General features: G+C 41.7%; 1 protein-coding gene across 15 annotated transcripts in view; it reads right to left on the reverse strand.

The window, feature by feature from the left end:
- Window positions 1-13,117, reverse strand: part of LOC310706466 (disks large homolog 5-like) — a 103,447-nt gene that overhangs the window by 54,081 nt on the left and 36,249 nt on the right. For all 15 annotated transcript variants that reach the window (XM_083502294.1, XM_083502290.1, XM_083502293.1 and 12 more), the window contains exon 2: window positions 4,373-4,441. In XM_083502294.1, coding sequence (XP_083358420.1) covers window positions 4,373-4,441 — 69 coding nt within the window. The remainder of the gene's footprint in view (window positions 1-4,372; window positions 4,442-13,117) is intronic.

A 13,117-nucleotide genomic window follows, 5' to 3' on the forward strand; every position in this document is an offset into this window, starting at 1 on the left:
CATTTAAAAAAACAACCCCAAACAACCCCCAAGCAATCTGTTTGCCAGAAAAGGTGGATAAGTGAACAAGCTATTCCAAAGGAAAAGACTGATAAATTTGCCAGGGCCATGCATGGCTGCAATAAAGACAGACTTGGGGTGCTATCCACAATGCTTCCACCAACAATTGTTTTGTTGATTTGTTATCCCCTAAAATTAGTTATCTAAACACAATGTGTTGAGAACTGAAGTCAAGTTTCTAGGCCATGTAGCTTTGGAGACGAGCTTGAATACCACTGAGTGCCACCTGAATGACTCCCAAAGATTATCAAAATAACAGAGCGGTAAAATTTCTTATAAAGAATAAAATCTTAGGGCCTACTCTCTGGGCACAGTATTCTGTCTTCAGCTACCTATTCCTCTTACACTGATTTTCTACTTAATCCTAGGCTATCTGGAGATTATTAAAAAAGCAAATGCTGACGACTGGAGCATTGTGGAGCAAGCTGAAGAGCTAATGGTGACAAAAGCAATAAAACAAACAAACCAGAGCCAAAGGGATTCAAATTCTGCCTTTTCCATGGGAGGAAATTCTGAAATAAGTCCCACAGCCCTTCTCTTCATTAAAATGTCCCCCAGAAACAGATTCTCTCTGCTCAATTTAAGAGGGAGCCTGAGTTTTTCATTACCACAAAAGGTTTCCTAGCATTGTCAAGTGTGACTTGGCGTATGCTTCAAGTAGCCCTCTAGCTTCAGGGGATGGGGAAGATTTGCAACACTCATCCCTTTCCTTACAGAGGACATTTCCAGCTGAATGCTAAAAGGCTTTTTATTTCATCTGACAGCTCACTTCAGTGTGAAGGAAGTGACCTGGGCTTAAGCTCCGTCTTCTTTTTTCCACCTGACTGACTGCTTCATGCCACAGCATTTCCATCCTTCGCTCCAGCCAATCCAATTCCTTCCAACACGCTTGGGCCTGGAGACCGAAGCTCCGTTTTCTAAATTATTCCCCCACCTTTTGGTAACGTGCCTCTTTTCAGACAAACTGGATTTGTCATAACATATTTATTACAACTGCCGCCAAGTGCAGCTTGTTTTGTCAGCTCAAATAAGTGCTTCACAACTCAATTTTTGCTTCCACACTCAGCCCTGAGAACCAATCAGTATGTGGGTCACTTTTTCAGGCTTGCTTCCAGGTAGCCAGTTTCCACTCTAGTCACCAAAGTAGGCTCACTCATCTAACAGGGATGTGTCTCATCAACATGGTATTGTGTCCAATGTACTATATACACAATGTCCATGAACTTTGGGGATAAAAAAGGAGATATAGATATGGTGGCTGGGGACAAAGAGGGCAGTGTCCTCCAACTTGGCAACCTCCAAGAAAAAACTGTTGGCAGTTGCAGCGCCTGCTGTAGGTATAGAGACTGATGCAGGAGAGACATGTTTTGTTGCAGCTGGGGCAGATGAAGATGTGTGATTGTGCACCACTGTGTTGTTGTTTCTTCTCCTCCCATCCAGCGGCCATTTCTCCTTGTCACTGCTATGGGTGCACAATTTGATGGCCTTTCTCCAGGAACTTCGATCATCTGCAAGGGATTCCCACATGGCGTGGTTAACGTCACTAGCCTTTGTGTCACATTTGCAGACATCTGTGTAACACAGAGATGGTCTGCCAATTGGCCTGGTGACTGAAGCCAGTTCCCCATAGAGCACATCCTTGGGAATCCTGCCATCTTCCGTTCTGTGGACATGGCAAAGCCAGCATAGACATCGCTAAGACAGGAGTGCGAACATGCTGGGAATATGGACTTGGGAAACATCTTTGTTTCACATTCTATCCTGCCATGCGCTACTGAAAGTCCTCCTGATGCAGATGTGGAAGGCGTCGAGGCATCTCTCCTGATGGCTGCAAGTTGCCCACGACTCACTTCCATAATGCAGTGTGCCGAACATGCAGGCTTCGTAGACCTTCATCTTCGTATCACATTCTCTGATACCCTTTTGTGGAGGTGGGCCCTTGCCAAAGCTATTTTGACATTACACTTGTCCAGCTCAGCATCGATGGAAAGATTGCTGGTTATGGTGCATGCATGTATTGCTGTGAACCCAGAAGCAGCAAGAAAAGGGGGCGTGGCAGGCTTATACACACTCCTCCATTGCGTGCAATGACACAAAATTCAACCCCCAAACAAATCAGGGGTTGCCTGTACTACACAGATGGTACTGCACTTCTTTGCACATGTCAAAAATGCTTTCTTCTATATCACCTAATTTTGGGTGGAGGATTGCAATAAACTTTGTACGTATCATTTATGTTGGGAATGTCAGTTAGTGCAAGATTTTTGGAATTTTGATAATTACTGAAGAAACTATTGTTTTTTGTCCAAATTTAATGTTACTAAATATTTTGATGATGCCAATGTAAATATATTGTCAAAAGAACTGGCTTTATATATGATCTTGGAAGCATGGGAAGTACCGTATTTTTTGCTCTGTAAGACTCACTTTTTCCCTCCTAAAAAGTAAGGGGAAATGTGTGTGCGTCTTATGGAGCGAATGCAGGCTGCACAGCTATCCCGGAAGCCAGAACAGCAAGAGGGATTGCTGCTTTCACTGTGCAGCGATCCCTCTTGCTGTTCTGGCTTCTGAGATTCAGAATATTTTTTTTCTTGTTTTCCTCCTCCAAAAACTAGGTGCGTCTTGTGGTCTGGTGCGTCTTATAGAGCGAAAAATATGGTAATTGCAACTCATTGGGTGGGAAACAGCCCCATTTTTTACACTGGATGCTTGGTACCACTCACTCTGAAGTATAGCTATAATGGAGCAAATTATGCATAATTTGAAATTTCGACAAGGACTAGATCCTCTAGCCACTTTTATATGATTTGGCATTCTCTCATGACATATACAATGGGACCATCATTTTCAAGACAATCCTTGTCACAAACCTGGCAAATCTGAAACTACACTTGCAATCGAATTTATTCAACCCCCATTGCAAAGCAGTTTTATTATCAAAATTTACATACTTTCAGCTGTATGCAATGAGCAAATCAAACCAAAGCAATAGAAATAGCTCAACACAACGGATGCTTCAAATAGTTTCTCCAAATTCTGCTGGAAAGGCACTGGCTTCTCCAGTCTCACTATTATTCAACCCCTTGGATGGAATTCCTCGCAACAGCACAAATACAACTGGTGTTGTCTCAAGCACACCCGATGCAACTCAAGGGCTTTGTGAGTTGCACCAGGTGTGCTTGAGGTGGAACACATGAAAAAAGGACCACCATTTTTCGGAAGACATATTTGCATGTGACGGATTGTATGTAAGGCCCTCTTCCACTGGAAAAAATGCAGCTGACTTGTAACCTGAGCTTCTGTGACTGTAATCTGTGCCACTGTGATTACAGTTCATGGGCATTTGTGGTATCGGCTGCCTCAGCCTTGTATTCCTATTGAGAGGTGCCTGCAGTTACAACACATGGCTAGCAAGGGAAGTGCAAGGCCATATGGGCTGGCGGGCATCAGAGAACCTTGGAAAGAGTTGCAGGGGTTCTTGCTTCTAAAGAAAGGTATCTCCTTGTGTGACCTTGGCTCCTAAATGCAAAACAAGTGTCCTTGTTCCTGCCATTTCTATCAGAATGATGCGATTAAAAAACTACTTATGCAAGGGTCAGGGGTGAGGCGCACAACTGTGGGGGAAGATATATGCATAAAAGTAAAAGAATCGCTCTTCACATCTTACTGGCATCTGAAAAAAGCACATGATGCAACAGTGTAAAACTTAGAAAAAGGCACGGTAAACCAGGCCAATGCTCTTTGTGAACCACTAAGCAGCAGGGCATAGTTCAACTGCTACCAAGTTCGTCCAAAGCCTCATGTTTTTGGTGCTTGGGTGGGTTTACAATATAGCGCGGGTGGTGCTATGGTCTAAACCACTGAGCCTCTTGGGCTTGCCGATCAGAAAGTTGGCGGTTCAAATCCACGCGACAGGGTGTGCTCCTGTTGCTCTGTGCCAGCTTCTGCCAACCTAACAGTTTGAAAGCACACCAGTGCAGGTAGGTAAATAGGTACTGCTGTGGTGGGACGGCAAAAGGGGTTTCTGTGCGCTCTGGTTTCCGTCATGGTGTTCTGTTGATCCAGAAGCAGTTTAGTCATGCCTTAACACAATCCTGGAAGTGTAAAACAGATCTTCCCCTTACCCTCCCCCAAACAAATACAATGTGCGGAATCACCACTTCTAGTTGTGCAAGAACAAGGACTGCACTTCCAACAGAGTTCTGAGCTATTTCACCTGTGTGTATTATGAACAAGAAGGTAAATTTGTTCACAATCAACATGCACTCAAAGCAAGCAACCACAACACCTACGGCACAAGCACGGTTCTTACCAGTACTGCTGAGAGAACTGCTGCTTTCAGAGTCTGATGGCATTATGGACAGTACGCTGTAAGTCGATCCTGTGGGGGGTGGGGAAGATAAAAATTTACAGATTAAAAAAAAAGTGTTGCTTAATTTACATGGGATATGCAGTTAGCAAGCACAAGCAACCTTAAAAGTTTTCCTACCATCTCCCAATCCTCCTTTCTCTAAAACAGCTTCTCACCTTGTCACCTATGGCAAATAGCAGAAGCGATGGGGTGAGGATAAAGGGCGTTTTGTTCCCTTCATTCCATGACTACCAGTTTAGGTAGGCCAGTCAAACTGAAGACTAAGTCGGCTGCCACCACTCCCCTTTATACTCCTAATCTTGGACAGGAGAGAGCTCTGAAGCAGGGATAGCATCCAGCCTTAGACACAAATACACCCATGCACCTACTTAGCATAAACTAAGGAACTAGGAACATTGGAAGCTGGAATAATCCTGCAAGTTTCCATACAAATGCATCCAGGACCCCAACAGTCAAATTCTGCCACATTTATTCAAAATATAAAAGAAAGAGAAATAATAAAATAAACAAGTGTCTATTATATCCTATCCTATTATAGCTACTTACAGTCTTTTGGCTTTATGTATAGCATAAAAGGTCAGTTGAGGGATTTTGTGTGACAACAGCACACTTTTGAATTCTGATCCAGGTGGGCCTTAACTAACAGCTGGCAGTGTCAAAACAATCACAAGCCAGTCAGGTGATTGTCCTGGGGGCCGAAACTGGGGCACATTGAATTTTTCATCTTTCAAATTTCAAAAATGAGGGGCACTAAGAAGTTGCAACATGACTGGGGAATTACAGATACAATTCATATAATTTAGTTTTGTTCGCTAAGTAAAATGTGTGTAAAATTGCACAGAAATCATGAAAAATGATTTTCAAGCTGTTGCAGTTATAGTATATATCATTATTATTTTTTATTTAGCATTACCTGACATTTTCAGAAGGTAAAATTGCAATTCTTTGGTTTTCAGAAAGCATCAAACATAGACTTACCCAGCTAAATGTTATTCAATATCAAAAATCCCTCACACCCAAAACTATATTTTAAGACTCCTCACTGAAGAAATTCACAAAAATTAAGCTCCACGCCCTAAAATGACATGACCTACAAACAACCAAGGGGCAGTGAGTGAGAGATGGGCTACTTGGCTAGAGAAAGGCTGGAGATAGGCAATCAAGGTGCAGAACAACAGTCTTTTTTCAGCTCTTGGAAGTAACTCCTTACAGAAATTGGAGGACTGGGGAGATCGGACAGGCTCAAAGGAGGAGGTTAGGGAGAGCAGAAATGTGCTACAACCCTCTCCTCCCAGCAACCAGGCAGGGGAATTTAGCTGGAACAGGACTCTGGTTCACCCATGCTCCCTCACCAAACACAAAATGTCTGCAAGTGGTCCCCAAATACATTCATCCATCTGTACATATTCCCACGCATATGAGTGGCACCATTTTTACCAAAAGGAAATGAAACCCAGAAGTGCCATTCTCCTTTACAACCTATACAAGGGCGTACCTGTTCATAAAGCGAAAAAAGGGAGGACATGTACAGCTTTCCTCAAGCATCCCTAAAAGCTTGAGAGTATCCTAAAAAGGTGTAAACTTTTCCCACCCCTTTCCCTAAGATACAGAATTGCACTGCAGTGGCAATCCCAACTACCCCCACAAACTCCAAATTTTCAATACCCCATTGTGGCTGTGTCTATTCACCCACTCCCACTCCTCCAGGCTGCTGGATAGTTAAAAGCTTGATAGTTTTTTGGTGTGTGTGTGTTTTTTAAACATCTTTTCCCTCAGGACTGCAGGTCTCTTCAGAGGGAAAGATCCTCCATATAGCCACGGTCCCTGGCCTGACGCCTGACTTGAACCACAGACTGAAAAGGGAATGCCAACCATTAAAACTGTGTATCCTTTCTCATCAGTGCAGCCAGATGACAGCCACCAGGCATATCGGGGCCTGGCAGACCTCCACAGAAGCAGCTGGTGCCACAAAAACAAGAAATACCCATATGGGAGATCAACTGGCAACAGGGAAAACGGAGGAAAGAGATTAGCACACGAATCCGAAAGTAATTAAACGAAAGGGCTTCTCTCCTTCCTTCTGTCTCGTTAACCTCAAATGGTCGTACCGCAAAAGAAAAAAGTCAACAGCACTGGTCACTGTAATTATTTGGAACAAAGACAGCAACAAGTACTTTGTCCAATGCAAGACTACTTAAATGGGAAAGGATGACCAATCCTTCAGCAGAAAGGCCAAATGAGGCAAGGCTGTAACCCATCACATGCCAACAAATGGCACAGTGGGCAAGAATAATGTAGTGTTACATAAAAAGGCTCAGGATGTCATGGTAATGAGTGACGGTTTACTGAGCCGCCTCCTGCCTATCCTACACTAAGGCGGCAAAGGGAAATGCTCTCAGCGAGAGAAAACAAGTCCTCCCTCTTTCCTGGCCAGTTCCACCAACAAACTGCTCAGGTTGATTACGCTCTAGCTCCCTCCCTCCCTTGCCAATGCCAGTGGGATTGAATCTGGCTCCAGGACAAGTAGCCAACTTTGGGCTCTTCAGTAATCAACAGCTGAATTGAGACTGACAGCAAAAACAAGAAGAGCTGATTGTGCTAAAGGCACTCTCTGACCCATCACATACCCCTGATATAAAACAGTCTTTACTTGGCATGTAAATGCCACAATGGCAGGAAGCAGTCAGATCTTCCACAGCAGGAAATTGCGCAGCTTGGATGCCATGACAGAGAAGCAGTGTTCGAAATGTGTCAGGTGCATTTTGCACCTGGCTTTCGACCCCTTGCGACCAAGTGAAGATGCCTGGGCACAAGGATGGTGCCTGACATCTCCACCACCTGGGAAGCATTGGAACTGGACTGCTTTCACACACTAATGCCCCGTCCTGTGGAATTCTATCAGTTATAGTTTATCTGCACAATCGGAATGAATTCTGGAACCAAATTGCTTTTTCTGTGCAGCCTGAGCAGGAGCAGTCACCATTAAGAAAAACAGGTTGGAATAGGCCACAATATATTTGGACTGTCCCTGGATCAAGCGCCGTATTTTCCGCTCTGTAAGACGCACCAGACCACAAGACGCACCTAGTTTTTGGAGGAGGAAAACGAGAAAAAAAAATAGTCTGAATCTCAGAAGCCAGAACAAGAAGAGGGATCGCTGTGCAGCGAAAGCAGCGATCCCTCTTGCTGTTCTGGCTTCTGGGATAGCTGTGCAGCCTGCATTCGCTCCATAAGACGCACACACATTTCCCCTTACTTTTTAGGAGAGAAAAAGTGAGCAAAAAATACGGTAACTTTTCTACTTTAACCTCTCAAAGCTCTTAACCTAGCTCAAGGTTGTCTTCTGAACTAGCCCGATGTTTAACTGAGAATCAATCACAGTCAGTCCATCAATTGAAAAATAAGACTTTAGAGCCGTCTTGCCCCCAACTGGCAACTAGACATTCTGTTTTGGCGACCGCAACCTTGGTTTAAGGAGCCATTTTGCGTCTCCTCATAGGCAGAGTTGATGAAACTTCTCTCTGTTGCAGGAAGCCATACATCAAAACAGCTGCATAAGGCCAAAATCTAAGAGTCATACTCTATTATTACAATTTCTGCAAGGATCAGCTCTCTTTCATTTGCATCTCACTATGTCTAGACGGCATTAACACCCCCATCATATTACCAATAAATCCAAAACAACTGCTAGAAGCTTCCCATTCCTCCTTTTGATAAAGCACTTCTTACAAGTCTTGCACTGCAATTTTTCAGTGAATTAATGGGAACTTGCAAACATTGATAACCAAACAAAATTGCTATTGTATAGCCTCTGCACACACAAAAAATAGATTGTTTAAAAGAATAAAAGCCTAGTCAAGCTCAGTGTTCGAAACTCCCATTGTTCTAGGCGCATTTTGTGTCAGGGAATTTCTTTCATTAGCGTGAGCAGTTTCTGAGCTCTGGGCACAGTACTGCAGCTGAGATTTCAGATCAAAACTGCAGAGTGGAAGGAAGGACCTTTTTCTGCCTCCCCACTTCCAGCTACTCTCTGAAGACGGGAGAAGAGACCCTCTTCAGAATATTAGAGAGGTGGGCAGGGGAAGGACTAGATCATGTGAAAAACAAACATAACATTTTAGTAGCAGTTCATTCATTTTCAGCTTTGTATTCTTGTTATTAAAAAAAAAGTGCCTAGACATTCTGTTGTTGTGCCCATAACCTAGGTTTAAGGTGCCATTAAGCTCCTAGCTTTTATATCTTAGTTTCTAACACTGGTCAAGCTAGATTTTAAAACTCAAGCATTTCTATAATGCTTAAGGCAGGTGCTTAATCTTATACATTAGATAAGGCTTCCAACTGAAGTACTTTGGTACAATGCAAGATGTAGTTGGACCTGCTTACCTAACATTTTTGAGATTAATTTAGAAAAGGTGCAGCTATTTTTCTATACATATTTTTCGCTGCACCTTCTCAGAAGCAGCATCAGTAAGCATCTCTTCCTAGTTGCCTGCTGGGAATTTCCATTATCAATTAAGCACAGATTTCCCCTTCCACCTTCTCTTCCACACCACTTCTATTGCTGCTGGTAACACCTTCTCTCCACTCCTCCTGACAAAGGCCTGAGTTCAGCAGTATGGCAAATGTTTGCTTATCCACATCTCAGTGCACCAAACTGAGCACCAAACAGGACTCCAATTAGCTTTGGGGATGCAAAGGAAGTTTGATTAAGATGGGAAATGATCCAGTTTATAAGGCTTCCGTTGCCTTTCACGTCACCAGAAAAACTGCCCAAGGAGCTGAAAATTCACATGGATATGCCATGCTGCATCTTCTTTTGTTAAAAGCTTGTGTTGCCAGATTTGTCAGAAGCAGTAAAACTCACAGCAGTTGCAAGTGCTAAGGGGTGTTTTTTTTTGGGGGGGGGCGGTAAGTGCTGTGGTTATCAAAGCCAAATTTGTGCATTACTGATGTTCATTTACAACTGCAAAATGCGGTTTGACATATGCATCAATTTCACATTGGTGTTTTGCTGCTAATATATATCTAACAGTATGCTGCTTTGTGGTCTCCCCTTTTCCAAGAAAATAGGAAGTTTCAGGGCAGTCTTTTACAGGGTTAATTTCCTTTTCCAGAGAAATAAAAGTACTGGAGACTAGGCATGTTTTTGCATATCCATGAATAAAAATGAAAGATGACCAGAAGGAGCAGGCAAGTACTGTACCCTGTCAAACTATGCTCGTCCTTTACAAGCATATTGTAAGGGTCAAATCTGGTCCATAGCTATTGCTGAAAAATTAAGGTATAGTAAGTCAAACAAAAGGCTTGTAATCAACCACATGGCAAAAAATAATAATATTTAAAATATAAATGATACACACCATGTTAAAATGTATCCAGTGAAATATGCCAGTATTTGGAATTCTTAGTAACTCTTCAAGTGAACAATCTCATACGACCCCGAGGACAACGTCCTGATATTACAAACAAAACAATTTATAATAAGGACATGTTACTATGCTCCAATATCAAGAATTGTTCTGCTTCCCAGGAACTGTGAATGCAACAACTCACATTTGTACTTTTTAAAAAAGAGTGCTTAATTTTAAACTTAATATTTCACTGGATACATTTTAACATTGTGTGCATAATTTATATTGTAAATATTATTATTTTTTTGCCATGTGATTGATTACAAGCCTTGTATCCCCCTTTCTTATGTTATTGAAATATATGTTACCAAATTTTATGCTTCTCTGCTCAGTATGGGATTCATCGGGATTCTACGAGAGTTAGTCCAAGTCACACAAATATAAGGAGTCAATCTCAGAAGATCAAATATTAGGCTTTTGTAATTCCCCCTTTAAAAGTTTTATTGGCCAGGTGTACAGAAAAATTCAGTACAAAAAGAAAACACCTACTGTGGTTCATAGAATCCTTATAGAAATTTTTAATCATCACCAGAATGGGGCCATAGTTTACTGAGAAGCTAGCAAGCAAACCTCTGGAATCCTTAAATCCAACTCTGGCATTTCACTGCAGGTGAAATAAGTTATGCAACTGCATGAATAAAGCACGTGCTTTTCAATTCAAACAATAAAACTTAGACTCTTGGTTTTATTAAAATGAACCTAGTAGAAGTGGAAATAGTTTAATCAGACTACTGCTGTCAATATTAAATTACGGTAACTACTCTGATCATATTGCAAACCATGGAATCAGCCACGGAGAAGCAGAAACGAGACTCACAGTATACTGGTGAGCAACAGATAGGGGTAAGGGAGGTGATCAGAAGTTTGAGGAAGTACATTCTCTCAACAGTTGCCAAAAAGAAAATCCACTCCAAGTATATCTACTTTAACAGATCTCAGTAAATACTACCTTCATCATTATAAGCCATACAAAAACAAACTTTTCATTGTTGTTCTTTTCGCACCCAACATGATGGATGCTAGAAACCAATACCTATGACCTGCAACACAACGCAGTTGTGCAATAACCTCCCTCATGTAGGATGATAATGCTCACAGTGCAATGATTGTCAATCTGACAAGTGACCTTGGTTCTCGGAAAGGGAGCATTTAACAAGGCAACAGCAGTATAAAAGGGTGTCTGACTCATCAATAGTTGGCGGACAGCTAGTGTACATTGTGAAATCTGGTACCACATTAAGGATCTCAACACTGCCATATGAGAAAAAAATGGGCACACGGTCATTATGCACTGTTTTACACAGATTTTTACAGTAAGGGTTTTTACATTGTATTTTAAATAGCTGTATTTGTTCTGCAGAGGACACAGATAACTTGCATTATGTGGTGTATATATAAATTCTGTTAATGAACAAATAAATGAAAGATGTTGGGAATTTTTCTACCTCTGGCATGACAGAGCTATAATGTAGCATTGGGATGGAGAACATGTGACCTTCCAGATACTTTTGGACTAAATTTCTCCGATCACTGTCCATGCTGGTTGGGGATTATGGGAGTTGGAAGTCCAACATACAACAGGTTCTCAGTTCCTGGTGTAGTACGTGTTTGCTGCCCAAGGCCATGGTAAGAATCTCTAGATTAACAGTGGTAAATGTTCTTGCTTTGCCAGAATTTGGGTTCCTACTCTTGATAATATGCACTGCAGAACATTAATCATGCACACCAATACTTTAACCGGTTTAACTGTTTGTTTAGTATTTCTGAATGTCAGTTGCATCCTGACAGTTTGATATTAAAGCTAAGGCAATACAACCATATGATGAAAATTTGGCACATACCAAGAAGCTCAGACTATGGTAAAACAATCTTTAAAATAGAAAAGGGGAAATATAACCATCTGGATTCTATTTTTCATTTGCAATTTGTACGTGGAGCAAGAACTCATCTCTAAACTGTGTACGTGTTGAAGGTTTGCTTGAAAGCTTCCCATATTAACAGGAAAACCACTTTGCTCCATTAGAGGGAAGAAACATTACCTCTATCTTAAATGGATTACAACTCAGTAACTCAGGCAGGCAAACTTTTCAGGTGATAATCAGTGAAGGGAGAGGGCACTATCAAACCTGCTCTTCTCATTCCTGATCCGAGCACTGAATGTTTCTTTTACATACAACCTATCTGCATGTAGACTCTATGAAGACAACCCAATCAACACATGGAGGAACGCATGAGCAACAATCCCATTGCTCCCTCCTACACCTGGCATCTGTTCATTATCCCTAGAATTAAGGTAATCTGCATAGGACATCAGACACCACACTGAATGAACTATGGTTTGCAACAGACATGGTTTAGAACTCAAACCATGGCATGTTTAACAAACAATGGTTCAGAACCATTTGATCTTATTCTCCACCCTTTCAGCTTCACTCTGTCTCCATTGCAGGGACTTACAGAAATAAACCATAACTATATTTCGTCAATTCGGACACTGCACCAAATCACAATTCAACTTAACCATGGCTGAGCCTTATGTTTGGGCTGGAAAACATGAATACTATATACAGAAAGTAAAAAAAAAGTTACCTACTACTATATAGACATATAAAATGACTGGAGGGTTAATCGTCCTTGCCTGCACAATGTAAAATTTGCTTCTAACCCTTGTAACACAAAGAATTTTGCGCTCAATTTATCTGAACAGTAAATGTTGCTTGCCAGACGTGCACTTACAGAAGACATTTTCTTCAAAGCTTAAATAAGAGAGGCCATGTATTATACAAGCTTTCAGAAACTATTATATTCGTTTGGTAGATAATGCTTGATATGCCAAAGGCAAAAAGAAAGAGGGAGGGTAAAAGTAAAATGCCATTTTTACTATGAGCTTTAGGGTTCCTATGATCTTTTTATTAAACTACACTGGTATATTAATATAAGTTATAAGACCTATTACATAAAACAAGCTGGTTCCAACCATTCTACTGAGGAAGAGAGACAGCCCTCCAAGTCCTTGGTGGCTTCCCCTCAGAGCTCCGAACTCAAGAGTGAACTCATGCATGCAATATCCAGTGATGATTTTCATGTGTGAGACAGATTAGACCTATATAACAGAGCTTTCAGATCCCTGCATGTCATCTCAAGCACAATCTCTCTCACAGAAGGCACCTCATGCTTCTGCCGTGAGCCATCAAGTGTGTTTTAATCAAAAGTTGAGATCTCTGCACTGGAGATTCAACGAAAGCATTTTTGCTCACTAGATTAGGGTTGCCAT

This window comes from Podarcis liolepis (genome assembly GCF_965112155.1).
Source record: "Podarcis liolepis genome assembly, chromosome: 5".
Taxonomy (NCBI): Eukaryota; Metazoa; Chordata; class Lepidosauria; order Squamata; family Lacertidae; genus Podarcis; species Podarcis liolepis.